At 51.1% G+C, this 25,423-nt stretch overlaps 8 protein-coding genes across 8 annotated transcripts; 3 read left to right on the top strand and 5 right to left on the bottom strand.

The window, feature by feature from the left end:
• Positions 1–276: 276 nt before the first annotated feature.
• On the bottom strand, positions 277–3,093 carry PpBr36_07703 (uncharacterized protein; the record flags this gene model as incomplete). Its single annotated transcript, XM_029894838.1, has 1 exon — positions 277–3,093. The coding sequence occupies one exon, from the start codon at positions 3,091–3,093 to the stop codon at positions 277–279; it is 2,817 nt and encodes a 938-aa protein (XP_029748832.1).
• A 1,236-nt stretch (positions 3,094–4,329) lies between these two features.
• PpBr36_07702 (uncharacterized protein) lies at positions 4,330–4,879 on the top strand (the record flags this gene model as incomplete). The annotated part of the gene is made up of 3 exons (XM_029894837.1): positions 4,330–4,442; positions 4,537–4,628; positions 4,749–4,879. 3 exons carry the CDS (start codon positions 4,330–4,332, stop codon positions 4,877–4,879), a joined length of 336 nt encoding a protein of 111 aa, XP_029748831.1.
• Positions 4,880–5,820: 941 nt separating this feature from the next.
• PpBr36_07701 (uncharacterized protein) lies at positions 5,821–7,349 on the bottom strand (the record flags this gene model as incomplete). The annotated part of the gene is made up of 3 exons (XM_029894836.1): positions 5,821–6,464; positions 6,536–6,718; positions 6,812–7,349. 3 exons carry the CDS (start codon positions 7,347–7,349, stop codon positions 5,821–5,823), a joined length of 1,365 nt encoding a protein of 454 aa, XP_029748830.1.
• Positions 7,350–9,949: 2,600 nt separating this feature from the next.
• Positions 9,950–10,045, bottom strand: PpBr36_07700 (uncharacterized protein; the record flags this gene model as incomplete). The annotated part of the gene is made up of 1 exon (XM_029894835.1): positions 9,950–10,045. The coding sequence occupies one exon, from the start codon at positions 10,043–10,045 to the stop codon at positions 9,950–9,952; it is 96 nt and encodes a 31-aa protein (XP_029748829.1).
• Positions 10,046–12,112: 2,067 nt separating this feature from the next.
• PpBr36_07699 (uncharacterized protein) lies at positions 12,113–13,026 on the bottom strand (the record flags this gene model as incomplete). Its single annotated transcript, XM_029894834.1, has 6 exons — positions 12,113–12,210; positions 12,271–12,371; positions 12,437–12,532; positions 12,675–12,684; positions 12,805–12,917; positions 13,010–13,026. 6 exons carry the CDS (start codon positions 13,024–13,026, stop codon positions 12,113–12,115), a joined length of 435 nt encoding a protein of 144 aa, XP_029748673.1.
• Positions 13,027–15,274: 2,248 nt separating this feature from the next.
• On the top strand, positions 15,275–17,331 carry PpBr36_07698 (uncharacterized protein; the record flags this gene model as incomplete). The annotated part of the gene is made up of 7 exons (XM_029894833.1): positions 15,275–15,300; positions 15,527–15,599; positions 15,656–15,676; positions 15,731–16,075; positions 16,148–17,087; positions 17,152–17,227; positions 17,289–17,331. 7 exons carry the CDS (start codon positions 15,275–15,277, stop codon positions 17,329–17,331), a joined length of 1,524 nt encoding a protein of 507 aa, XP_029748672.1.
• Positions 17,332–18,947: 1,616 nt separating this feature from the next.
• Positions 18,948–22,439, top strand: PpBr36_07697 (uncharacterized protein; the record flags this gene model as incomplete). The annotated part of the gene is made up of 3 exons (XM_029894832.1): positions 18,948–19,133; positions 19,213–20,858; positions 20,930–22,439. The coding sequence occupies 3 exons, from the start codon at positions 18,948–18,950 to the stop codon at positions 22,437–22,439; spliced, it is 3,342 nt and encodes a 1,113-aa protein (XP_029748665.1).
• Positions 22,440–23,028: 589 nt separating this feature from the next.
• Positions 23,029–25,379, bottom strand: PpBr36_07696 (uncharacterized protein; the record flags this gene model as incomplete). The annotated part of the gene is made up of 3 exons (XM_029894831.1): positions 23,029–23,958; positions 24,026–24,742; positions 24,909–25,379. The coding sequence occupies 3 exons, from the start codon at positions 25,377–25,379 to the stop codon at positions 23,029–23,031; spliced, it is 2,118 nt and encodes a 705-aa protein (XP_029748664.1).
• Between the last annotated feature and the right edge of the window lie 44 nt (positions 25,380–25,423).

The following is a 25,423-nucleotide window of genomic DNA, read 5'->3' as shown; positions in this document are numbered from 1 at the left end:
TATCCCCCCAAGGCCGGGCCAAAGACACCAACAACGAATGTCCTTCAACCCCCTACCAACATACAAAATCCCATTTGTTTTATTCCATCAAGTCATCTTTCTTCACCTCGTAAAGATTTCGCCACAGCCGACAAGAAGGTCAGCAGGTCTCCAAAATGTTAAGAACCCCAGTCCAAATGCTGCGCAGTAAAGAAAAGTCATCGCACGTAGACGACAGAAACAGAAGGAGGGAAAGAAAAACGCTTTGTCTAGCACAGCCAATATCATCATTCATCACTATCGTTCTGCTTTGCCATCCTCAGATAACATCATCTGCCGCACCTCGGCCTCGACGTCAACATCAGAGGCAACAGGGAGCTCCGTGCCCGTGACGCGCTTGGCCAGCTCGAGCTTCTTCTGGCAGGCCTTGTAGACGAGTTCTTCGATCGAATCTCGGCTGATGAGCCGGATCACCTCCACCGGTCGTGTTTGCCCGAAGCGGTGCGCACGGTTTTCGGCCTGCACGTCGTCCTGGGGGTTATCACTTTGGTCGAAGATAATGACCTTGTTAGCCGAAGCTAGGTTGATGCCCGTGCCGCCCGCGCCAGTCGTGAGAAGGAAAGCAGTCAGATCCTTGTTTTCATTGAACTCGTCGATCAGATCCTGCCGCATATCCACGGCCGTCGATCCCTGAAAGGTGAGATGTGGTACGTCGGCCGTGGAGAGGCATTCGGTAAGGATCTCAATCACCTTGGCGAACCGCGTAAAGACGAGCGCCCTGTCGCCGTTTTCGCGGAATTGCCGGAGAAGTTCCAGGAGTTTTTGGACCTTGCCGCTCTTCATCCACGAGTCTTTTTCCACATCAAACTTTTTGATACATGGCTCATCGACACACCACACATGGAGCTCAAAGTCTGACAGGTCCATCAGCTCGGCAATCAAATGCTGCTTGTTGTCTTGTTTAAGTCTCGACTGCGGCACTTTGCGCATAAGCACGTCGCCCATCTCGGCGACCTTCTTGTCGGTAAAATGCCTCCTGAATAGTTGTGAATGAATAGCTGCTTTTCGCAACTGGATCCACACGTTATTTTGGTCATTCGAGGTCCGCGAGGCAATCGCAGCACCGCCCGCTGCTCGTGAACCATCCTTGCCGGTCCGAAATCGATCGCGGTACTCGTTGTATATTTTGAGCTGCGCGGCATCCATGTCGCAATACAGCACCCTGCTAGTCTTGGGAGGGAAGCCCCCCAGGACGTGCTCCTTCTGGCGTTGCAGGATGAATGGTTCCAAGATACTTCTTGCTCGGCGGACACGATCACTAAAAAGCATGGCTCCGTTGCTGACCTCTTGCAGGGTTACCTTCTGGTCGAAAAGATCCTTGAGAGTTTCCACGCGACCGTCGAAGAGCTCCGGCTGAATGAAATTCAAAAGATTGATCATCTCCATCAGGTTATTCTGCACAGGGGTTCCGGTGAGCATTACCCTCCAGTTCGCCGTGATTCTGCACAGGTCCTTGTATAGCTTGGTTTTCGAGTTTTTGAGGTTGTGCCCTTCGTCGAAGATGGCGACATTGGGTCGAATCTTGGATATGATCTTTGTGTGATCCCTCTCTCCAGTCCGGCCGAGCTGGGTATAAGTGGTCAGGACCACATGGTGCTCCGCAGGGTCCGATCTTATCTCGTCGGCAAGCCATTCACGGTCCTTCCCGTGGTACATAGTAACCTTGACACCGGGTGCGAACTTCTCGAACTCGACCTGCCAGTTGTCGAGGGTCGAAGGCGGCACAACGATTAGGTTGGGCCATGGTCGAACCTCGTCAACCTTGGGGTTATAAGATTCGACAATGTGAGCAATAAATGAGATGATCTGGCATGTTTTGCCGAGACCCATGTCGTCTGCCAATATACAGCCGAATTTGTGTTGGTACAGTTGATTCAACCAGTTGAGGCCGTAAATTTGGTATGACTTCATGGTGCAGCGGCCCTGTAGGAGCTTGGGCTCACGAGCAATAGGCAAAGACTGCTTCCCAGCGCGACTGCTGCCTCTTGAATCCATGCACCAGTGATCGGTGATAGACTTCATCCGCACGCCCTCTTCCTCGCATGTGGCAACCACCTCATCAATGGCATCAAGGCTTTTGATGAATTTGGAAACGTCATAGACGATATCCTCGCCGACCTCTTGCAATTCTGCTTTGGATTTGCGCCCTTTTGTCGGAGCCGTCACGCTAACCTTTTTTGCGGCGGCCAAGCTTCGGAAGGGACGGCTCTCGATCATGGCCCTCGCGGCGTCCTTTTTGGCCTTCGAGCTGCCGCAAATGGCCAAGAGACCATTGAGCTCACATTCGTTCAAATATTTGAGCGTGCGGGCGGCCTTGTCCACAGGATCGACATTGTTCTCTGAGCTGGAATAGCCCTCTTGATCGGTATCATCGTCATCTGTGATAGCAATCGGCTCCTCCTCTTCCTCCGACTGGGCCTTGAGCGGCGACGAAGCCGGAGAGGCCTGCGGTCTTCGGCCTTGCTGAAGTCGTCGCCTCGGCTGGACAGGTTTCGGCTTGGGTGTAACTTCAACAACAGAATCCGAGTCCGAGTCCTCAGAACCGGGAGGAGAAGGTGCTCTGGGCGACACATCGTGAGCGAACGATCGAATAAATCCTCGCACATCTTTTTGGCGCTGCTTCTTTGGAGCGGGATTATCCAGAAGCCAGTTTGCAGCATCACCCTTGTTCTCATTGCACTTGATGAGCGCAGTCTGGTAGTCCTTGAGAGTCCGGCCGGGAACAAGCTTGCTAAGCGCCGGGGCTCTGGAACTGTCAAAGTAGATCAGATTCGACAGACGCTTTTCCAAAACGCCACCCCTCACAATCTCGTCTGGGCTGGTGGCGTCCTGATCCCCAGGACTTGTGTTTGACGAAGTCTGAAGCGGTTTTTTGCTAAAAGAAGTTGGTTTCAAGTCTGCACGTTCGTCGCCGGAACTGTCGCTAATATCAATCGTGATGCGCTTAGGCTGAGAAGCATCTGACGAAAAGTGGTTCTCGATCGGGGACGGCCGTTTCCCAAGAACAGTTTTTGCTTGGTTAGGGGCGCAGAAAACTGTGCCCCTGGGAGCCATGGCGGAAGCCAGCCGCCCTCTACCTATCTTGCTTTGTTGACGGAAAGGTGAGGAAGCCGGTATTTCGATAGTAGAGGAAACTGATCGGGCAGGTGAAGAGATGGACGGAGCTGGGGACGAAACGGGAGCACGGCGGAGAGTAGTTCGAGGTTCAACAATTTGAGTGGCTTGGGTGGAGTGGCGAGGGAGCATTCTGCGAGGGTCGACAAGTTCGTCGTCGCTGCTATTGTCAGAGTCGAGGTCGATAAGCGACGATAATGTTGTTTGCTTTAGTTTTGGGCGCCTGGCCAATGGCGAGGCTGGCTGGATCGGCAGTGGCATTTTTTTTTTTTTTTTCGTGCAATATGCGTCTTTGTTTTCCAAATTCGTGTATCTATGTTGAGTGGGCACATGTGGGAAGGTTAGTGACGTGATGGAAACAGCGAAAAGGGACTAGCAAAGTGAAAATAAACAATCGAACCTCAAAAAAAAAAAAAAAAAAAAAAAAAAAAGACAAAGGCAGGTAGATCCAAAAAGCGTGCCAAGTCTACAGACGGAATCTGGCCTGGTCCCTACTGGTAAAAGGGGATTATTGCGAGGCGATGTCAAGGAGCTCAAAGGAATATTGACCGCAATCTAGCGGATTGGTTGTTTGAGGGAAGGTGGGCGGGCTGTGGTGAACTTTTTTGGGTGGGTGATGTCGCGTAATTAATGTCGAACTTCCGCGACCGCGTTTGAGGGGCTGGTTTCCCAGGACACGCTAACACGTGCCCACTTTTGTCCGCAAATTATCTTGGTACGGGAAATAAAAAAAAATAAAGACAAGTGCCACAGTGTGTGGTTCGGCCTTTTTAATGGCAAAATGGACAAACGTGATGATGAGTGCGGGTTAATCTTGAGTGAAAAATCTATGCGCCTGGGTTCTTCGAAATCATTAAAAGCAGTGCTGTGATTGATCAAATGAGGTTAATGGAAGGGATTGAAGAGTGACAATATATCCCTTGCTTTGCAATGTTCCGTACCCATGGATGGTGGGAGGCTGTGCACTGTGAGAACTGAGAGCAGCAGTGAAATCTCCGAGCGCGGTTGCAGGTTTTAGTAGGGCCAGTATTAACGAACGCCGTCCTGCATAAAACACCAACGTCATTAGCTGCTTCAGCCTATTCAAATTGAGCTCATTAACAGAACTTTGGAAACAAGCCTATTCGGAAACCAACACAGAATATAATTCTGATTTTAAAAGAAAAGAGGGCAGCTATGGCTACTAGGAGAATCGTCGCCACAGAAAAGTCCATCCTGGAAAAGGATGATCACGTCGGATCCAGCCCAGCCGCAAGCGAAAAGTCCAACATCACGCCCGCAGTGCCCCTGTAAGAGAAACACATAAAACTCCTCCGTCGGGGGGAGCCTCTTTTCTGCTTATGGATATGGTCATTATGGACAATACTAATCCATTTCACATAGAGATGTCATCCTCAAGCTGTTGGCATTCACGCTTGCCATGGTGGTCATCCCGATCGGCTCCTACTTTGTCACCGTGAACTCGATATTCAAAGGTATGCAAAGTATTGAAATTAAGGCAGATGAATAAACTTAACAAAATGATCAAAAACCAAGACTCTTTCTCTCCTATCATCAAGACTAACTTAGCCCTTCCTCTTCCGCCTCAAAAAAAGGAAACTCAACCTACGCCGGCGCCCTAGCCGCCATCATGGCCAATGTCGTCTTGGTTGCGTACGTCGTCGTGGCCATGAACGAGGATCAGACTGAGCAGGAAAAGAAAAAGGAAGGCAAGAAGGACCGTTGATTTACTTTCTCGACGAGCAGGGGAAAAATGCATACCTTACCTGGATGGATACACAGAGGTACCTAACTTAGCTACTCGTGCAACGAAATGGAATGTGTGCTGCTTACTCGACAGAATCAATCCTTGGTCCTGTTGTTCTCTGCCGTTTACTCTTCTGATGAATTTCTTCTACACCTACCGACTCAACGCCTGTCATCTCGATCGCTCATGTGTCAGTGAACTGCAGCTTAGAGATTATTTCGAGCAGCTCAATCCTTGCCATCTTCCCCAGGGAAACAAAACGAAACAAATGATAGTAAAAACTGGGCATGCAAGGAGGCATTTGTCACTAGCATGCAGAGTAGGTTGACAGCAAGACTTGGCCATTTGATGGCCGAACAAGGGAGAGCTGGACTTGAGACATATTTTAAATCGAGATAACTTGTCTATTTTGAGCACCCATAAACAAAAGCATCATTCATGTACGTTTGTGCCTCCCTGCCGGCCCACCCCTTGTTCCACGCCAGTCTTCGTACCATAATCATAGATGGGCATCAACGTGTTGCAACACCTTCTGGCCCAAACCTTCCGAGCTGAATGTCCTAATCAATCTAACGCCCAACTCACCATCCATCCCATAAATATCAGTGACGCCCCATATTTCCCTACCCACAATTAACATTGAGCGAGAGGAAAGAGCCAATTTGGGGATCTTGCTTCCTCTTGTCAAGTGGTAGAAAGTGTTTGACAGTGGCAAATATCCGATGAGAGGACGGGTAAATGTCCCCTCACGGTATTAGAACCAAAGCCTATTGTTCGAGGGAAAAAAAAAAAAAAAAAAAAAAAAAAAAGCCTTTTGAGAATAGTGGGTATCAGGAAGGCGAGCAAGGTCAACAAAACTCAACGAATAATTTAAAACAAAAGGAAATCTATCAGCCCGTGATTTTCTAGATATTGGTGCCTCAGCTGTTCTTGCTGAAGCGGCGAGAAAACCAGCTCTTGCGCTTCTCGGCCGCTGCTGGCCTTTCTGGAGCGTTGGAAGTCGCAGATTGCTGTGTGGGCTTCCTTGTAATCGTGTTTGGCTTGTGTGGTACCGCAGGTGGGACCTCACGCCCACTGGGGCTGATGGAGGCGTTATTGGCCGGGGCCCCATTTTGGGGCGGAACGCCCCCCACCGTGAACGATTGCGACGCATATGTCGGGCTCTGGCTAAAGCCAATGCCATAGTCGTTGGGTGTTTCTGCTTGACGCTTTGGCGGAGACTGCATGCGCTCGATTGAGCTGTTATCACTGCTGGTCGGGTCCGTAGTATAACCATTAGGTTCGCCTGACATGCCACTGCCGGAGCCTGATACGACTGTCTCGTAAGATCGGTGGTGAGACTGGATTGGATACAACGGTTCAGCGTGTCTTGGCGTGCTATAATGCGGTTCAGAAGCCATTCTGGAATATCTCTGCTGTGGTCCGTGACTGTACGCGTTATACCCTCGGGGTGCGGCCATGTCTCCCTCGTTGCCATAACCATATTCTGATTGATTTGGTCGTAGGCTAAAGTAGCTGTCGCGTGACTGGTAACGGTTGCCCCGCGAGCTGCCCGGTGCGCTACCTGTAAAAGGGCAGACGTAGAATGTCAGCAATCATATTCGTGATGACTGTGACGGGAAGGCCACAACATACCATAGTTATTGCTCCCATAGTAGCTACTCCTACGGTTCCAGTTTGCCACAGACTCCGAGTCCGACCGCATCATTATCGATTGTCTGTTGCTGTAATTACCATCGATTGCAGCCTCGAAACTTCGAATAGTGTCCAAAGGTCGTTCCCAGCGGCTCCGCGTGGGGTTTGACCTGTCAGGATCGTCTGGGTAAGTGGTATATATATGTCAGCATGTATGTCTGTAGCCAGCGTTTCCACCTAGAGCTCATGGCTTGTGAATGCGTGCTGCTGGCTGACCTATGACATTTCCCTGGTAATCTTTATGCTGCATGTTACGCAGCGGTGCCAGCGATGACTTGACCGTGGCAGCTACGACTGTTGGCTCCGCCTCGTTCATTGCTAAAGTGGGATCTGCTTTGCTGTGGAGTCTCCTGGCTTCCTTCTCGGCGTGAGTTTCGTGAAGGTCAATGCTATTGCTGTGAGATTTGTCGGAACGTAAACTGAAAGTCCGTGGTCTGGAGCGTGGGCGTTCGTCTTGGGGGCTTTGATGGCCCCTTGATGATCCAGAATTGTGAGACTGATGAGCCGGTGGCAGCGGACCTTGCTGCTGACGATGATGCTGTGGCTGCTGCTGTGGCGGTTGGTAGGGGTATGAACTCAAGCGCGGAAACGCCTGTTTTTCAGGGGAATTGATCTGCTGTTGGTGCGGCGGCGGCAAAGGCTGGCTGTCTGACGAATGAGATTGGTAGTGGTGGTCGTCGTCGTAGAAGCCGTCGTGCTGCGGGACCGGGGGAGGACGCGGAAGTGGGTGGTTCTGGGGAGTGGGAGTTGACATCTTAAAGAACGGGGTCGCGGAAGCGGCGCCAGGGTCCCTATTTACGTTTTTGGTGTCACTATCTGTTGACCCTGGGTAGACTCTGGGTCCTTGACTAGGGTTCAATTCGGGAATATGGGTCCAATTTTCGATGGAAAGCTGGGGGACGATAGAGGGTATCAGGACGCTGACATGGGTGCGCAGAAGCTCTGAGGCATGCGCAACCAAACGAAGGCCTGGCTAGGAAAAAAAAATCTTTCTTTTTTCCTTCCGCGCCGCAAGAAACACGACAAACTGGGTTGTTAATTAGTCGAGGTGGTTGGGTCTGCGCCGTTTGTCGAGTCGAGACAGATTGATTACCGCCACTGTGAGTAAACAGTGAGCAATGCGCGAGAAACTTAGTTGGATCGGGGGTTGCGTGGACCTGTGGATCCTCCTGGCTTGTCGCAGATGGCGGGCATTCAAATCAAAACAAGGCAAGCCTGGCTTGCGTGGCTGGAATCGAGATGTGCCGAGCCAATGTTGCTGCTGGACAGCTCCTGCTGGCTGCTTCTCTTTGGACTGTTCAGTGTTTTTTTATTTCTTTTGTGTCTTCTTCGCAGGGCCAGTGAACGCCACTGTGTGGATGTTTTCTTTTTATTTCCCTTTTTCCCGTTTTATCGTCGGTATTAGTCGTACCACTGACAAGACTAGGACCTGACGTCAGGAAATCGTGAATAGACCCAGGCGGATTGTTGGGTCGGGGTCGCGGCCAGGTCGGTCGGATTTGTCGTGTACCTCTTGGCTATGCCGGACTTGTGGGAGCCGGGAGGGGTTTCAAGCGTGCAACTTCGTCCTCGATAGTCAAGGAAAAGAAAGGGAAAAAATTGGAGAAAAAAAAATAGACAAACTAGAGAGATGATGGAGCAAAATGGAGCAGGGTCCAGAAAAAAATATAAAGATCGTCTGTCAATCGTGTATATCCGTTTTCCTAGGGCAGGTTTTGTTCCTCGGAACAGCAACTCATGTGACAGTAAGCTCAGTGTTGTGCCCTCTTTTTGTCGCAAAGTATCGACCCAGTATTTGGACTAGACCACAACCACGACAAGAGATGCGCAACAATGTGTCGACAAAAACGGATGCACCTGTATTACCATGCAAAAGCTAACCATAACTAGCTGTGCCAGACTGACGCACGCACACGTGTTGGGTTTGTCTATACGAGGTAGGCAACGCGATACGGGGTTTATTGATCCGTCGGTTCGGTTTGATTGGTCTGCCTTCGAGAGTTGGAGACTAACAATGACCGATCCCTATTGTTCTGTAAGTGCTTGTATCGAGAAACCGTGCCGTAGTCGCTCCCCTGCGGGGAAGTGGTCCGAACAGAGAGCGGCGTGCAAAAGTTCAATTTTCGTCTGTTTGCAGCTCTTTAGCGATGATTGGTGGTGTGTACTCCGTAGTATGTAGTGATTGGTGTTGTTGTTTTTTTTTTTTTTTTTTTTTGTTTCTGCTGTCTCTCCTCTCTTCCTTACAAGAACGATGGGAGGAATCTGCGACAATCACAATCGGGCGACTCGAGGTTGATATAATTGAGTCAGCCAATGTGGCTATGTAAATGCATAGTCCGAATCTCATGGATACCTAGACTACGCCATAGGAGGTAGGTGAGCTGTTTCTGTATTCCGTGTGGCCGTCATCGATTGAAGATGCGGTGGTTGACAGAAAACGGGCCAATTGGCGTTGCGACGCTGTATCCGCTGTATACAATAGTAGTTAGGCCCCTAGGTTGCACCTTTCCATCAATATTCTAACTGCATCCATGGTTCACAGCTCAGCCCGGATGGTGGGGCTCTGAACAGGTTTCGCGACTGATTCTCAACCATCGTCGCTACAAGTCATCCAATCCTTTTGCAACCAGTACAGCTCATGCTACGCAACCATTGTCCAATCATGCAAGTCCATTGTCGACGCGTGGCAACCTACCTGGTAGATTCCATGGATTGAGAGGGCGGCCTGCCAGCCGAACTACGAGAGAGATTGTGTTTCCAAGTTGCTTCCGCAGCTGCTAGCAGACTAGATAGGCTGCATAACGTTGGGTTGCTACTGGTGACGGATCTTCAGTAACAGGTTGATTTGATCCTTTCCCCGTTATTGATGAAAATTATTACCTACTAAGGTAACTTAATTATTATATGACATGGTCTAGCAGTAGTCGCCAGTTTATACCAACTTTGCCAACTATTTATTCGGTAGTAATGATAATGATCAAAGGGATGAAATCACCCTTAGCACCACCAGATGCTTTTCCCAGTCTGCATCTATTTTGGTTCCACCAAACCAGTATTGGATCACACATCTGTGGTTTACATCTTGTTTTATCAGTCTCCCCAACCAAATGCAACCCAACACCAGCCGCCCTAAAAAACTAGAAAAGAAAAAAAACAAACAAAAAATGAAAAAAAAAAAAAAGAGAGAGAGAGAGAGAGAGAGAGAGAGAGAGAGAGAGAGAGATTATCATCCATTCATCAGGCCGTTTCGGAGAAGAAAAATAGACCATGTGCTGTAAGACCTTTGAAGATGTGCCGGAGAAGGTTGGAATTTGGGATATTCCGTGGTCGTAAAGTATAATAGGTTACTGTGCATTAACTTACTGTATGGCTCAGACGTGGTATTCCAGAAGTATCGTTCAAGCAACACGCTCTTCTTGTACACGAATGCCACAGATCCAACTTACGCATGACATGTCAAACAAGACGTGTTCTAGAAATATGGGAAAGGCGAGCAAAGTTTTCTACATATTTGTGAACAGGAACACCAGCTGATCTTATATCATGCAATCTACAGTAGTCACTGTGTATAGTAGAGCATAGCATAGTGGACGTGACTCGGGCCTTTTTTGTACACCGCGTTTCGTCAATGTTTATCATTGCCCAAAGACAGCATGGCAACTCCGTAAGAAGCCAGCCAATCGCTCATCCCAACCCACTTGACTTGCCTACCAATTTCAACTTCTCGACGTGCAAAAGAATCGTTAGCAGCCCCAGCGGCTCTACCGGCGCTAGATTCTAATTAATGTTTCATCCTTTTCAACCAGCCTTGCCACAAGCTTCTCTCTTGGCACTTCGAAGTTGAGGGCCTAGGCCCCACTGATCGGCCGATTGTTCTGGTTGTGGAGAATGGAATCGCCCCACGGGATGAACGTCGTACCGGCGGTGCTAATAATATCTCTCCCTGCCCTGCCCCCGATGCTGTCTGATCTCTTCTTTGGTTCTGGTCTAGCATCGTCTTGGGTACAATGACTGATATGCTAAACGGATCACGATTGTTGTCATATGCATGTGATGAATACTCACATAGGTCCAGTTCGAACCAAAATCTCCTAAGCAACGCAATTCAGCTACCATTAGTCGCCTTGTCCACGTCACGTCTGGCTTCTGCAGCGAGTCGACTTGTCGGAAACGTTTGCTCCCGGAGTCAGCAAGTCCTTGCACTTGATATCTTTCCCGTAGTATGCTATCACGCAAGCCATGAGTAGCAGCAGCAACTAGCCTTGAAACGTTCACCGGTCCCGATCGATAATGACAAGTGCATTACACGTTTTATGTACCCACCGATGTTTGCTGTGATAGGAACACAAGCCGGGGGCTGATCAATTTTCCCACTCTCTTTATGAAGATACAGTGTCAATAACCCCAGACTGCCCAGATCTTATTAACCGATATAATAGATAACGTCCCGCGGGTATTTTCTCCAGCAGGCCAGCCTGACTACGATGACCGGGGCATACGATTCAGGAAGACTGCCGGCACACCGATAGCGAGCGTTGCAGAGATAGAAGACGATTACTGAACAAGCCTACTCACTTCCTCATCATCATCCGCCCTAAATTTTATTTTGAACAGGCATATGATTAAATCTCTGATTTACGCCAAGCCACTACCCCTCATACGTGCTGTAGATGGAGGTCAGATATATCCTACAGATACTACACGCATAGTGATTCGCTTGATGCAAGCATCATCACGTCGAACAAACTGATATTCTGGTGTACCAGTTGAGCAGGAAAAGCTGGTGTCTTGAACGTTGACGTAGCCCTTAAAAGCCGAGTTCAAGCCTAAGAAGCATACCAGCGACTGTGAAGCAGCTCAAGCCTGCACTGGTCGGAAGGCCTAGTTTTCCAGAGACAAAAGCAGATGGCGGTGATAGAAGTGGAATTTACCAGTTACAGCGCAGCGAGTCTGGCGCCAAATCAACTGCTCCAAATATCCATGAAGAGATCATCGAGAGACTTACGGCTGTGCTGCGGAGCCGACCGGCGCGACAATGGGAATGGCTGTGCTCTGCCAATGCAGCCCAATGTGAACATATGGAGTGAGTGAACGGAGACTCGAGATGCAACCACAAAGTAGTGGGCGTGGTCATTAACGACTTGGATTCATTGCCCTGTCCCGCAAAACACCATCATCATGAATTTGTTGATGCCGCTGGCTCGAATGGTGTGAGCCTCCTTAGTGAAGATCCGCCATCTTGATTGCTGCGTATCATCATTTTCCCCCACTGAATCTATGCCCCAAAACAAATCGCACCGGCCATCAGGGGCCCATCTCTCAATCTCTTTCGAACGGCATAAGGCAAATCACCGCTGTGTGGCAAGTCGTGAAGTGTCGAAACAGCCGTTCGATCGATTGCTTTGATGAGCAAGCGCCAAAATAGCAGAATACGAGAATAGAAGCGCCTCAAATCCATGACCTAAACCACAATGCAACCATTGATATCCGTTCCGTTCAACTCCGAAGGAAAATGACTTATATCGACGAGGGGTAAAGCATGATGCGGACGGAAGCGCCGAAAGATCGTGTGGGGAGAGGGGTGGTGAACTTGGCGCGGACGACGCCCGAGTTGCCTATGGTAACCAGTCAGTATTCCATTCTGCTGCCCTTGCCGGATAAGGGGGGGTATGTACCGTGAGGCCTAGTGACCTTGCCCCAGATGACCCGGATCTTGGTGCCGCGGACCTCCTTCTGCGCCCGGTAAACGTATGCGACCTTCTTGCCGAGGTAGAAGCTATAGAAAAGACGGTTAGGTGCTATTCTCAGGGATCCTCGCGTGCTTGCTGCTGTTCAACGTACTTGGCGGCGTTGGTGTCATCAACACCCTCGATCTTGATCAAACTGGTCTCGGGACGGTTGGTGTGACGGCTACGCTGGTAGCTCAGGTGGCGTCCCCTACAGGCTCGGTAGTTAGTGAAGAGTTCGTTGTGATGGGATCCGAGCCTCATCTAGAGCAAGCATTTCGTTCGAGCTTGATTATTCGGTCGCAGCGCCGAGCACTCAGTTGTTGTGCCCGACAAACAGAGATGCAACTCACTTGACGTATACTACAAAGGAAACAGGGTCAGTACAACGAATACAAAAGATTTGACGCTTTTTAAGCCTATTCGTGATATCCCGCCCCAGCAAGGCGGCGCGGCTCATGGATGCAGGAATTAGCAACTTACATCTGTGGCCGGCTTCGGTAGGCATCTTGATGGTGATTGACGTCTTCCCACTTGTCAAAGTCTCCTTTGGAGGTTGAAGGAAGTAATCGTCGGCGATGGTGGACGATCGTTTGCTGTTGGTTAGTATGTCGCTCCCAAGGTCGAGTTTCCACTGGGCGTCAGGGCGGGCCGTTTTGGTGTCGATGCCGACTGCCAAACAAAAGACTAGCTAGGGCTTGTCATGTGACTGTGCAGAGGGTATTCAAAATTTACCGCGAATGTAGGCTTGGGTAGGGGTGGGTCATGTGCAAAGCCGCAGCACCAGCCACCACTCTGCTCACGTGACTCCTCAGCTCATGGAGCCAGATGATCCTACCCTGCACATACAAGTAGTGGCTATGTGCGTGCTGTCGGGGTACTTGGTTTCATGGTTTGAAATGAGCCTTCGACGTAGATAACCTTTGCTGGTCCTTACTCCCTCAAGGTCCTTACGGCCAAACCAGCATTACAAACATATTTTCATAGAAGCATCGATTTTGCAATTCTCGACTTTTACCTTTGGTTATAACTTTCAATTGCTTGAATCATATGTGGAGGATAGGTAGATGATGTACCTATGTAAAGGTACCTCGTTCAATTGAAATCTGTACCGAGCCATTGAATTTGCCTACCTACTTAGTGAGACGCTAAACAGGCCCGAGTGTTCAAGCCGGACCCCGATCAAACTGGCATCATCCGCCCACGGAGGGACCCTCTTTGCACCCCGCACCAAGTCCTCTAGGCGCGCAAAATTTCGTCATACAGCAATCATTGCTTGCTGCTCGACTCAGGCGTTGAATGGAATTCTGGTATCATATTAGTAGTAGACCTAGGCGAAATTCAACCTGCGATGACGCCCATGCTTGCATTTCTTTCATTCTGAACAATTCGGTACGTCACTGTTTGCTTTGAGATCATATGGGCTTGATAAAGCAATGCAGTAAATGAGGGTGTGGTGAATACGCGGGACAACTTAACTGCAGGGAACATACCATATCCTTGAACCCTTGAACCTCGAGGCTTGGGCTCAACACGTCTGTTCGTATACGGATGTCCGCGTCGCAAGGTGGCTGCGAGCATGGTAGCATAGGACTTGGCAATCCTCCGGCATCGCCGGACAGTGCTGCGAAAATCTCCCCTCATATGCAGTATTACAAATTCCCATGTTATGATGCCGACCCCGGAGTTGATTCCGCACCGCAATCAAGGCCGAGAAGTAATTTGTTGACCAGACCATGAATAAGAAAAAAAAAAAAAAAAAAAAAAAACTCCGCCCCACTCTATCGGATTTCATGTTGCGATCTGGTTGACTGCGTCACTTGATGATGCATCGCTTTTAACATCGCTTGCATGCTGGAAATATGGGAGATCTTGAGTTGAATTCCCTCCAGAGTAAATTCAGGTCTTGCTTGCATCCTTCTAGTACGATTTGTCCAAGTGTGGAACTACTGTAGGGAGAAACATGCAGTGTAAGCTGTGCAGGCTTAAGTAGCTGCGTTAGATTGACGTTGAGAACCCTGTCCGAGTCCGGGCGACAAGGCACATAGACATATGGTTAGCATCTTGGCTCGGTTAAGATGGAGGCTTCCATAGGAAAGCATCTTTGCTTTTAAGCACACTATCTATCTGTAGGGGGAGCGGGGGAGCCGGATAGCTTAAGCTATGCCTATCTAGCCTACGTAGGTACCTTGCCCACTCTACCATCTTGGGTACCTCGAGGTAGGTAGTATTGGTGTAGCATACCTACAAAACAATGCGAATAATCCCTCAGCATTTCTTGAAGTCCTCTGTTGGATCATGACAGCGGGAGCTTGTTGAGGTAAGCAGGTAAGCTCCTGCCTACCTCGGCAGCTTTATTTCTGGAAAAGGGTTTAGTGGGAGGTAGAAAATGCTATACGGGAGCTAGATCGAGTCACGATTAAAACTCCATCTTCAGCGAGAAGACACTGAATAAAGCTTTGATTATGGATAATACCACTAGCAAAGACCGACCACTTGGTTTTGACCATCGAATGGAGGGGTGTGTGTTGAAGCTATCAAGCTGAGTTTGGGTGCTCGAGAAGGTGGGTGAGCCTGCACCGACCTGCACCTACCTCACTAGTGGAGCACCCCGCCAGTCCATGCTTGTGAGTAAGCTCCGCCCGCCCGCCGTGGCGATGTGACTTTGGCCCTTGCCCCTTGTTCTCATCCAAGCACGGTACGGCCGGCCTATCAGTACCTGGTAGGTAAGGTAGCTTGGTTCCATTGCTTCATCAGGTATCCACGACCGTTTTCCGCGCGACCTCTGTCCAGTTCCTTCAATTCCCAAGACCTACCTTGCGAAATAATTCTCTCGTATATCCCCCTTACCACTGAACTTCTGGTTTACTTCCAAAAAGAACTCGACACAAACCGCCAAACTACCTATCCTCTACTTCTCGAGTCCAGCGCATACGTGGATCGTCTCAACACAATGGCCGCAGAATCCCATGCAGCTGCGTAAGTGCATTCACCCCACCAATTACCCGCCGCCAGTTGACCGCAAACAACATGGGAAATTCTCTACGAAACTGTCGCCTCGAGCACATGTTTTAGGGAAATCTATTGAGTTCTGCGAGCATTTTGGCTTGCTTTTTGGATCTTGATCGGATGCTGCGGATAGCTGGTTTTGTTGAGACTGGGCGGCCATACTTGGAACCCTTGCTAATACTTGTACGCTGGACAGCGAGCTGGAGCTCAAGGACAACACGGTCATCGTGGTCCTTGGTGCCTCCGGTGATTTGGCTAAGAAGAAGACTGTAAGATGTTTGCTGTTCTGCAGATTAATGAGCTATGCTAACAGCGGTTTTCTCAGTATCCCGCGCTTTTCGGACTCGTAAGTCTAGGCCGACCGCTACCGCGAAGTTCTCAGAGCTGACTTTCCCGGAAGTACCGGAACCAATTTCTCCCCAAGGACATCAAGATTGTTGGATATGCCAGGACAAAGATGGACCACGAAGAGTACATTAGGAGGATCAGGTCGTACATTAAGACGCCCACCAAGGACATGGAGCAACAGCTCGATGATTTCTGCTCGCTGTGCACCTACGTCTCGGGCCAGTACGACAAGGACGAGTCTTTCTACAACCTGAACGACCACCTCGAGGACCTCGAGAAGAACCAGAGTGAGGCTCACAGGCTTTTCTACATGGCGCTCCCGCCCAGCGTCTTCACAATCGTGTCGCAGCACCTGAAGAGGTGCTGCTACCCCAACAGGGGGATTGCCCGCGTTATTGTGAGTGTTGATGCATTTCATAGGCACTTGCAACGTTCTCCATGACTAATGGTTTCCTTACCGGTCTTGTAGGTCGAAAAGCCTTTCGGCAAAGACCTGGCCAGCTCCCGCGAGCTCCAGAAGTCCTTGGAGCCAGACTGGAAGGAGGATGAGCTGTTTCGCATTGACCACTACCTGGGCAAGGAGATGGTCAAGAACATCCTCATTCTTCGCTTCGGAAATTCCTTCCTGGGTGCGACATGGAACCGTCACCACATCGACAACGTTCAAATCACATTCAAGGAGCCGTTTGGCACCGAAGGTCGGGGTGGCTATTTTGACGAATTCGGCATCATACGTGACGTAATGCAGAACCACTTGCTGCAGGTTCTGACACTGTTGGCCATGGAGCGGCCAATTTCTTTCTCCTCCGAAGACATTCGTGACGAGAAGGTTCGCGTTCTTCGTGCCATTCCTGCCATCGAGCCCAAGAATGTGATCATCGGCCAGTACGGAAGGTCGCTTGACGGAAGCAAGCCGTCGTACAAAGAGGACGACACAGTGCCCAAGGAGTCGAGGTGCCCGACTTTCTGCGCACTGGTAGCTTACATCAAGAACGAGCGCTGGGATGGCGTCCCCTTCATTATGAAGGCAGGAAAGGCCTTGAACGAGCAGAAGACGGAGATTCGCATCCAGTTCAAGGACGTCACGTCTGGTATTTTCAAGGATATTCCCCGCAACGAGCTTGTCATGCGTATTCAACCCAACGAGAGTGTCTACATCAAGATGAACTCGAAGCTGCCCGGACTCAGCATGCAGACTGTGGTTACGGAGCTCGACCTGACTTACCGCCGACGCTTCTCTGATCTGAAGATTCCCGAGGCTTACGAATCATTGATTCTGGACTGCTTGAAGGGCGATCACTCCAACTTTGTTCGAGACGACGAGCTTGACGCCAGCTGGAGAATCTTCACACCCCTGCTGCACTATCTTGACGATAACAAGGAGATTGTGCCCATGGAGTACCCCTACGGTAAGCCGCTGGCTAGGAAATTGTTTGCCAAGGAGATATCGACAATATCGCTAACCAGTTACAGGCTCACGAGGACCTGCCGTTCTCGACGATTTTACCGCATCCTATGGCTACAAATTCAGCGACGCGGCTGGCTACCAGTTCGTAAAACCTTAGCACAGACTTATCCCTTCGACATGAACTAACTGAAGATGTAACTAGGTGGCCTACCACTAGCGCCGCGATGCACCAAAACAAGTTGTAAGTGGCTGATTTGTTTTTCGGGGCCACTATACTGCAGGTACTTTCGGAGGCATAGAACATTTTCAACCGAATTTTCACTGACAATTGGGAACCAACGTAGCTGAGGTGAGAGTGACTAGATCTAGGCGGCGTAAGAGACTGCAGAATGCTCTTCCCGCCAGCTTGCCCTTGCATGCTTGCAATCTGTGCACGAACGGGGCGTTATTTCGATACGACTGTTTGCGAAGTTATTTGGGAACTGGCTGATTCAGGAGGATAGAAATACAACAACAAACGAACGGACGGACAAGGCAAGCCAAATTTTTCGAATTTTAGCACAGAGTTTACATATCTAGATGTCTAACGAAAAAAAGTTATATCACCATAAATTGCATTTGAATAGAGTAGGAAATTTGTTGAACAAGCTGCTACATAACAGGTTTTGCTGCAGATGTTCCATAGAAAAAGGACTTCACTTGAAAGCTGGACCCTCAATCCAAAGTATGAGCAAAAGTTGCACAGTGGACAGTGGACCGATTGGAGGGGCCCGGATGACCTCACAGACTATCAAATGTACACAGTCCTAGTGTGAACATGTAGGTACCTACATTGCCCGGATGCTAAGTGGCTGGCCGGACGTAGTAGAGTACGCTAGAACTATACTAAGTTTAAAGGGTGATTAGATGCTTATAGACTGTGGGGTGTTGAGTTGCCTTCCTTTGAATGTTTTGAATTACCACAATTTGCGAAAACCCGCTTTAGCTGCATACGTTGTCGAATAACCGATCAGGAAGGGTAAGCCACAGAAGAGAACAATAATCTCCAGCGAGATCAGGATGAGCAGTGTCGGAAAAGGAAGAAGAGGGAGAAAAAAAAAAAGCCCACACAAATAATGGAAGGGAGCGGTAGAATCGTACCTAATTAGTTGTTTAGTGCTAAACCAACCAGATCCAAGGCGCACCTTGGGCCGTGGCTCTAGCAATCGCCTGTCTAGTCTAATCCCGGTTGGGTCGTGCCAAAAGAGATGAGCGAAGAATAAGGTGGGGCTATCCACCTCACAATACCGTATGGCTATTGGTTGCACGGCTACACGTTCTTTCATTGTCACACTTCCTGACCTGCTCCCGACTGGGGGAGGAAATCGTCGCTCATAGAATCTGACCTGCTTTCTATTCATCGCCAACATCTTCACTCCGCGCCAGAGCGCACCACGTCGACCGCCGCGCTCCGAAAGACACGCCCGACTAATTGAGAGGACCCGAAACCATTGAATATCGCAATAAATATAAAATTAGAGGGTGCAGCCCTTGCTCGAACTGCGTCAGCAAACCCGCGCGCGTCGCGACCGGAAATTTCTTGTCGCCCAACTCGTAAACCCCCCGACCTTTGTCCCGACGAACGCGCCGATCGCGATCCGACAACGTTGCCCGGAATTTGCAGCGCCAGCATCGGCTTTGCGGCCTGTACACAGTCTCGATTGTCTAATGAGTAATGAGAGATCGATAGCCCGTGCCGCTAGTCGAGCTCGAGTAGGAAGGCGCTCTGGTTACGTCGACGGGACCTTCGTGAGCGGAATCCACGCCTCCTCCTGTCGCTGGAGGAAGTTTCGCCAAACACGAACAGCATTCTTCGCCCACTATGGCGGCCGTCATGATGAATGGCATTGGCCCGGATGGTGCCATGAAGTCGAACTTGGACCAGAAGCTCAATAACCATGGAGGCGATACCAAGGCCGTGTCGAGCTCGGAGATAGTACAACAACAGACACCTGCGCGGTCATTACAGTCCGATAACCCTTTAAGGATGAATGATCTGCCAGACGAAGTATGATTTTCCTACGGACTGGCTATTTCTCTTTGATAATGAGGGCTAACGTCAATGCGACTGTTTGCACGATAACCAGATTGTGCACATTACAGAGAACTTCTTATCGCTCAATCAGCTACTTTCTCGCCTGGCACAAAGATCCCACAATGAACTGGAAGACACCATAAGGGCTCTGGCAAAAAAGCCACTCCCTATGGCGCCGATGCTCAATGGTAATGCGGATCACAACACGATCGAGGACTCGAGCAACGAGAACCTAGATAAAAAGATTACCCTGCTCAAGTTTGCCCAGGAGCAGCACGCAAAATGGGTCAAAGCACTAGTCATCACGGACTGGAGCAAGAAGGCGAGCACACTGAGCAAACTGATCGATCTTAAGGTGCATATGCACACGCAGATGGAAAAGTATGACTTTGTTCTGGACCGGATGATGCACAGCAAACGCAATCTTGCCTACGCCAGGCTACCGAGTCCGGATCTCAAGACAGCATTAGAGGTCCTCGCAAACGGCGATGCCCCGTGGATGCCGGATCTTGGCTATATCCCCCCGCCCGAGATGAGCCCAGAGGAACAACTGAAGTGGTTGGAGGATCTTGATACGCTCCTGTCGCTCAGGTTGACAATCGATGACCACGACAAGATTCCGTACCACTTCAGGAACTACAGGATTGGGTCGGGCCGAGTCACGTTTATCGTCAAGGGGGAATTCGAGGTCGACCTGACAATCGCAGACGACGACCCTGAGAAACAGTACTGGTTCATCGACTTTCGGTTTCTTTTCAGACCAGCACCGCCCGGACTTTCTGAAAACCTGCGGATGTATCTCGAGCTGAAAGTGAACGATGTCCTTGCCACGGAAGGACTTGCTGGTTGTTACAAGTACCTGCATGAGCTTGTTTTGACGCACAAGATCAACGAGCTGCGGAGACAGGCTTTGGAGCTCAGTGTTGGGAGATGGGTCGACGCACTCAACGTCGAGCGACTCAACCGTTCGTTGGCGGTGCAGTACTGGACCTCTCGCTACCCAGTCAAGGCCCCCAATGCGCCAAAGAGTTGGGTCATTATTGGGGTACATAGTGCTGCTCCCTCGGGTGGTCGACGAGCAACAGCTCCTACGAGTCGCCTGGCCTTGAGATGGTTCAGGGACAACCAGGAGGTCAAGGATATCGAGATACCTCTGGATCAGGCAGATCTATCTATGGAACGAATTTTGAAGGATGTGATCGGGCGCCACACCGAACACATTCTGACATTGATGCACACAGGCTTGCGAAACAAGCCGCGGTTTGTGAACAAGGAGGACCATTTAGTCCTGGAAATTTCGAGGAAACAGCCGTCCGAGTCATTTTTGGCGATGCAACTCACAAAACTCGACTCCATGGTTGTGCGGGTCGACCAGATCGGTGGCACGTTTGCCGTGCAACCTCGAACTCGACCGATGCCGATGGCCGAGTCTAATCTCAACACGCCAGGACGGGACCCTGTGGCGGTGATTGGATGGGTGCGCAACACCTTTGCCATGGAAGAGTTGGTCCGTCGCGGGAAGAGTCAGGGCTGGGTCGTTGGCAAACCGCCAGTCAAACCGGACGATATGCGTAATATATTGAGCAATCGTGAACAGACCGACGCGATGGCCTGGTTTAGGAAGCAGGGCTGGAGGCCTCAATTCTACGTATTGGCCCATCTGAGTATGAGTGGTGACCAGTGGTGGCTCGTAGAGCTGTAAGTATCACGGTCCATCCCGACATAGATTTACTGAGCATCTTGTGCGACGAGGCTGACATGATATGCAGGACTACGCCAAACTCCAACTCGGCCGCGTCGACCGCGGGGGGCATACGTATCAGGACTCACGTACAGCTGCAGTTTGCATCTAAACAAGCAATAATGGAGTCTTCGTCCTTCTTCTCGGATCTCAACTACTTCACCTCAGCCATGATCTCCAAGATGAGGGATCTTAGGGAACTTCATTCCAGGAGAATCAACCACATCGACCAGCCATGCATCAGACCTGGTCAACCTTCAAACGTTAGGATGCCCACCATTTTCATACGCACTTCTGAGATTTTGCCGTCGCTCAACGGCAAAAGTTCTTTGGGGCGATGGGCTGCAGACGAGGTTCGTCTGTCGGTTGCCAATGTGCAGTCTTCATCCTCAACTGAGGTCGACAGGAGGGGCGAAAATCGGCCTGCCCTGTCGACGCGGATGGATTCGCGCATCGTCATCGCATCCGAGGCTCGTCTTCGGGTCCTGGATAAGAGCAAGTTCCGGCAGCTCAGCTCAAGGGTGGACCGCGATGTTGCCTTCAACCACAAGACTGGAGAGTTTGTGCTGCAACTAAGGTCAGAGCTGGGGGAAACCATGATAGACAAGTTGATTTCCCGATTGCAGACGATAGAGCGCCTCTACGAATTCCTCGGGTCCATTAGTCGCGCTCCCAGGGGCGTGCAATGCGAGACGGTCACGCTACGAAGGGTGGTTTTCACGTACAGCGACCTTCCGCAACCGGTGAGTGAAGAGTTGGCTGCACTGCAACCGCCGACGAAACGATGGAAGGTTGTGCTTGACTTTGCAGACCCGAGGACAGTCAAGCTCGTCCTGGAGAAGAACAACCCTCACATACGTGTCGTCGACATGCTGCAAACCCTGGCCAACTCACCTCGGGGGCTGGAGAGGTTACCGTTCTACCTGCCAACCACACTTGCAGTGTATCGGGCTCTTGATTCGATCAGTGATACGTGGCAGCAGTTACAAGTTTCGAGGAAGGGCACTTTTGAGATTTTCACCAAGAACATCGACCTGGCCACCATCAGGTATGATCTTCCCGGCCCCCAGGCGCGCCGCCTAACACTTGACGTCAAGCTAGTAGCGCGCAGGGGAGAGCTGTCTTGGCACGTCAGGAGGGTCGACGCGGAACCGAACAAGTCCAACGATGAGTTTAGCAGGGTGCTCAAGGACATATGGAATACCAAGAGCCCCAATTGGAAGAGCCTTTCAACCAGCGCTTGCGGGCCAGCGTCGGCGGGAGTCGAGGAGCTGCTCAAAGGCATAGACAAGGCCGTGCGGACCCTGCTGGACTCGCCGCCGCTGGTCTTGCAGCCGCAGCAGCAGCAACAGTCACAGGCCCAGCAACGTCAGCCAGTGGTACAGCCGGGTCAGCAACCCCAGATCCAAAATCAAGCAAACGGTGTCATCAACAGGGGGCCACAGCGCCCGGGCCTGTCGGGGGGACTGGGGGCTCAGATGCGGCAGAAGCAGGTACCGCAAGCCCCGATGGGCAACCACGTCGTTGATCTGACCTAGCCTGTGCATCCTCGGCGTTGAGGGTGCCTTTGATTTGGGGAGACGGAGGCGTGTGGGGTTGGAGGGGACATTTGGCCATGGCCAGCTAGACCATGGCAATGCAGGAGCGGAATCCATTCGCCCACAATGTTTTTACTTTGTAACGAGTCGGTGCTGATCAAGGTACAACTTTAACCTGGTCACCTTTGAATGCAAGAGAAGAAGAAAAAAGCGATTCCCAAGAGCCTCGGATGCCGCCTCATTATATAGGACCAGGTACCTAGCCTTTGGAAGCGAATACAAACAAAGTATTGCATGAAATACATGAATTCAGCTTTGATTCTTGTTCGGGATTGTTACATTATTTGAATACATGAGCCCCAATCGATACATGAACTGGAAGACTTTTGAAGCCGGCCAAAAAAAAAAAAAAAAAAAAAAAAAAAAAAAAAAAAAAAAAAAAAAAAAAAAAAAAAAAAAAAAACCCAGATTGCCTTTTATCTAAACATGGTCTCAAATAGGGCGTCGATAGCACCAAAATCTTGTTATAAACCTTGACGATCCTGCATCGTCTACACACATATGCAATGCTGTCTATAATTGTCCTCGCCTACGACGACTTGGACAAGCTGCCAAACTGCAACCGCGGTACAATTATGCGCTGCAGAGACTCTTTCTTCATGTTCACATAATCTGCCTTGACGGCGCCATCAACTATGGCGAGGTCGTCCCACATGGTCCTCCTGCCGTTGGCGAAGCGGCCCAGTCCCGTGGCACCTACAGTCGGGTCAGCAACGAGGGCAAATTCGGCTGGCGTGTGGTCAGGAGCAGAGGGGGCCAGTCCGCGGTAGGCGTCGTCCAATCCAGTGCAGCTGGCGGCGACGTCAAAGGCGGCGCGGATGGAGGGCAGGATGCCTGGAGCGGTGTAAGAGGGACCCGCGACGGCTAGGCGGCCCCCAAAGGCGGACTCGAGTTGGGCGTGTGCCGCAGCCAGGCTCTCCTGGTGCCCTACCTCGTGCTGCGGGATGCAGTCGCGCGCGGTGCTGACCTGGGTGTAGACGGGCTCGTCGGCGGCGATGCCGAACTGCCGGCGGACATGGGCAAGGGCAATGGCTTCTGCCTGTTCGGGACTCCGTGGTGGTTCATTCTCCCAGGGCACGCGCAGGAGGACCGTCAGCTTGGTGCCCGTTGGGGGTTCCTGATAGGCGACGGAGGAGGAGGAGGCCTTTTCGTCCTTGCTGCCGCCGACGGCGTCTGCCCGTTGCTTCCACTCCCTCCAAACGGCTCCTTCGCGATCAGAGTCAAAGAGGACGCCAAGCAGACCCCGTTCGACGTCGGCCTGTGATGATATCAGGTACCCGAAGCCGTGGTGCGGATGGTTCAGCCCGGATCTGGGGAACCAGATGTTGACAACATGCATGGACGCGCCCTTTTTCTCTTCGAGGGCGGGGACAAGTCCACCTGTGATTGAAGCCAGCTGCCGGCTGAACAACGTAGATATGACTTTGTCAAACGTTGCCGTTGACTTTGCTGTTTTGACCTGTGATACTGTTTATTAGCCTCTGGATCTGCAGACCTTGAACAAGGCAGCAAGCAACACGACTCACCTCTACAAGATTGCTTGGCGACGGCGCTACATCGGCCACCAAGCTACCCGTCTCTATCTCGACATTGCTCCGCTTGCGCAGAGCCTGCACCAGCGCCTCTGTGAGCGCCTCCATGCCACCGTAAAAGCCCGTGTAGCCGCCCAGGAGCCTCTGACCGGTCGTCACACATTCCCTCGACGAGGCCTTGGTAAGAAACGTCATCATGTTCAGGTCGCTCAGTCTCTCCACCGAAAATCTGGAATCTCTCGATGGCTTGGGCATGTCGAGCCGGTAGGGAAACATCTGCGCCCTGGCAAACAGCGTGGACTGGATGCTCAGCTTCCAAATGTCGCCGCCGTAGATGCCGTGTGTCATGGCCGAGGCCAGGTTGTCGGCCACACTGCTGCGTCCGCCAAAGATGCGCGTCAGGCAGCTGCCGATCGACTCGTCCTGGCTGTCGACGAGGCGTTGGCAGTACTCCTCGGCGCCCAGCGGCTTCCGGTTGGAAAGCATATGGGCGAGGGCGGGCAGTAAGCCCTTGAGCGCTGGCTCTGTCAGGGCGTTTTTCAACATCCTGCCGGCGAAGCGAGCCAATGATGCGGTTTTGATGAGGCGGTTGTCACTATTCGAAGGGCCGGTGAGATCGATGAGATGGTCTGGGTGGTAGATGTAGCGGCGCGCCAGTTCCGAATCCTGGCCCAACGCCCACGCCTGGTCTGCGATGCCCAGATGGTGTAGCTGATTGTTTTTTTTTTTTTTTTTTTTATGGTGTATCAGCATAGGTTCACACACGAGTATGGGCAAGTGAGTAGAATAAAAAAAATATATATATATATATATATATATATATATATATATATATATATATATATATATATATATATAACACTTTCACCCAACTTACCAACAAGACATAGAGACGAGAGTTTGCATCGCCCTCCTTGAGCTGCACCACCCTCGGGCCCCGTTCAAACCGCACGCTGTGCGGCCTCCCCTGTGCGTCCTCGGCCCTGGAGTCGACCGTGTGCACCCAGCCGCCCAGGCGGTCATTGGCCTCGTACAGCGTGATGCTGGCCCTGGGCGCAAAGACGGAGAGGAACAAGGCCGTCGACAGCCCCGTCAGCCCGCCGCCGAGCACCGCGATCTTAGCCTCGGGCTTGTCCTTTGTGATGAGGCTGCTGCTGCTGCTGCTGCTGCTGGCGTAGCCCCGCCGTGCGGCCCAGACGGCAAATGCATTGCTCGTTGTGTGACCGAGACGGCTTTTCGACCCCCTTGGCGATGATGCGAGGCGCGAGGGCGCGGCGGCGAGACACAGCTCCCACCTCGCGGGCGCGTGGGCCGCTGTCGTGCCGATCCTGGACAGCATGAGCGCCATCCGTTGTTTCCCCCGCGCTTTGGCGACGCCGATGTAGGAAGGAG

Source organism: Pyricularia pennisetigena, chromosome 1 (genome assembly GCF_004337985.1).
Source record: "Pyricularia pennisetigena strain Br36 chromosome 1, whole genome shotgun sequence".
NCBI classification, from domain to species: Eukaryota; Fungi; Ascomycota; class Sordariomycetes; order Magnaporthales; family Pyriculariaceae; genus Pyricularia; species Pyricularia pennisetigena.
This window is presented reverse-complemented; position numbering and strand designations above follow the sequence as displayed.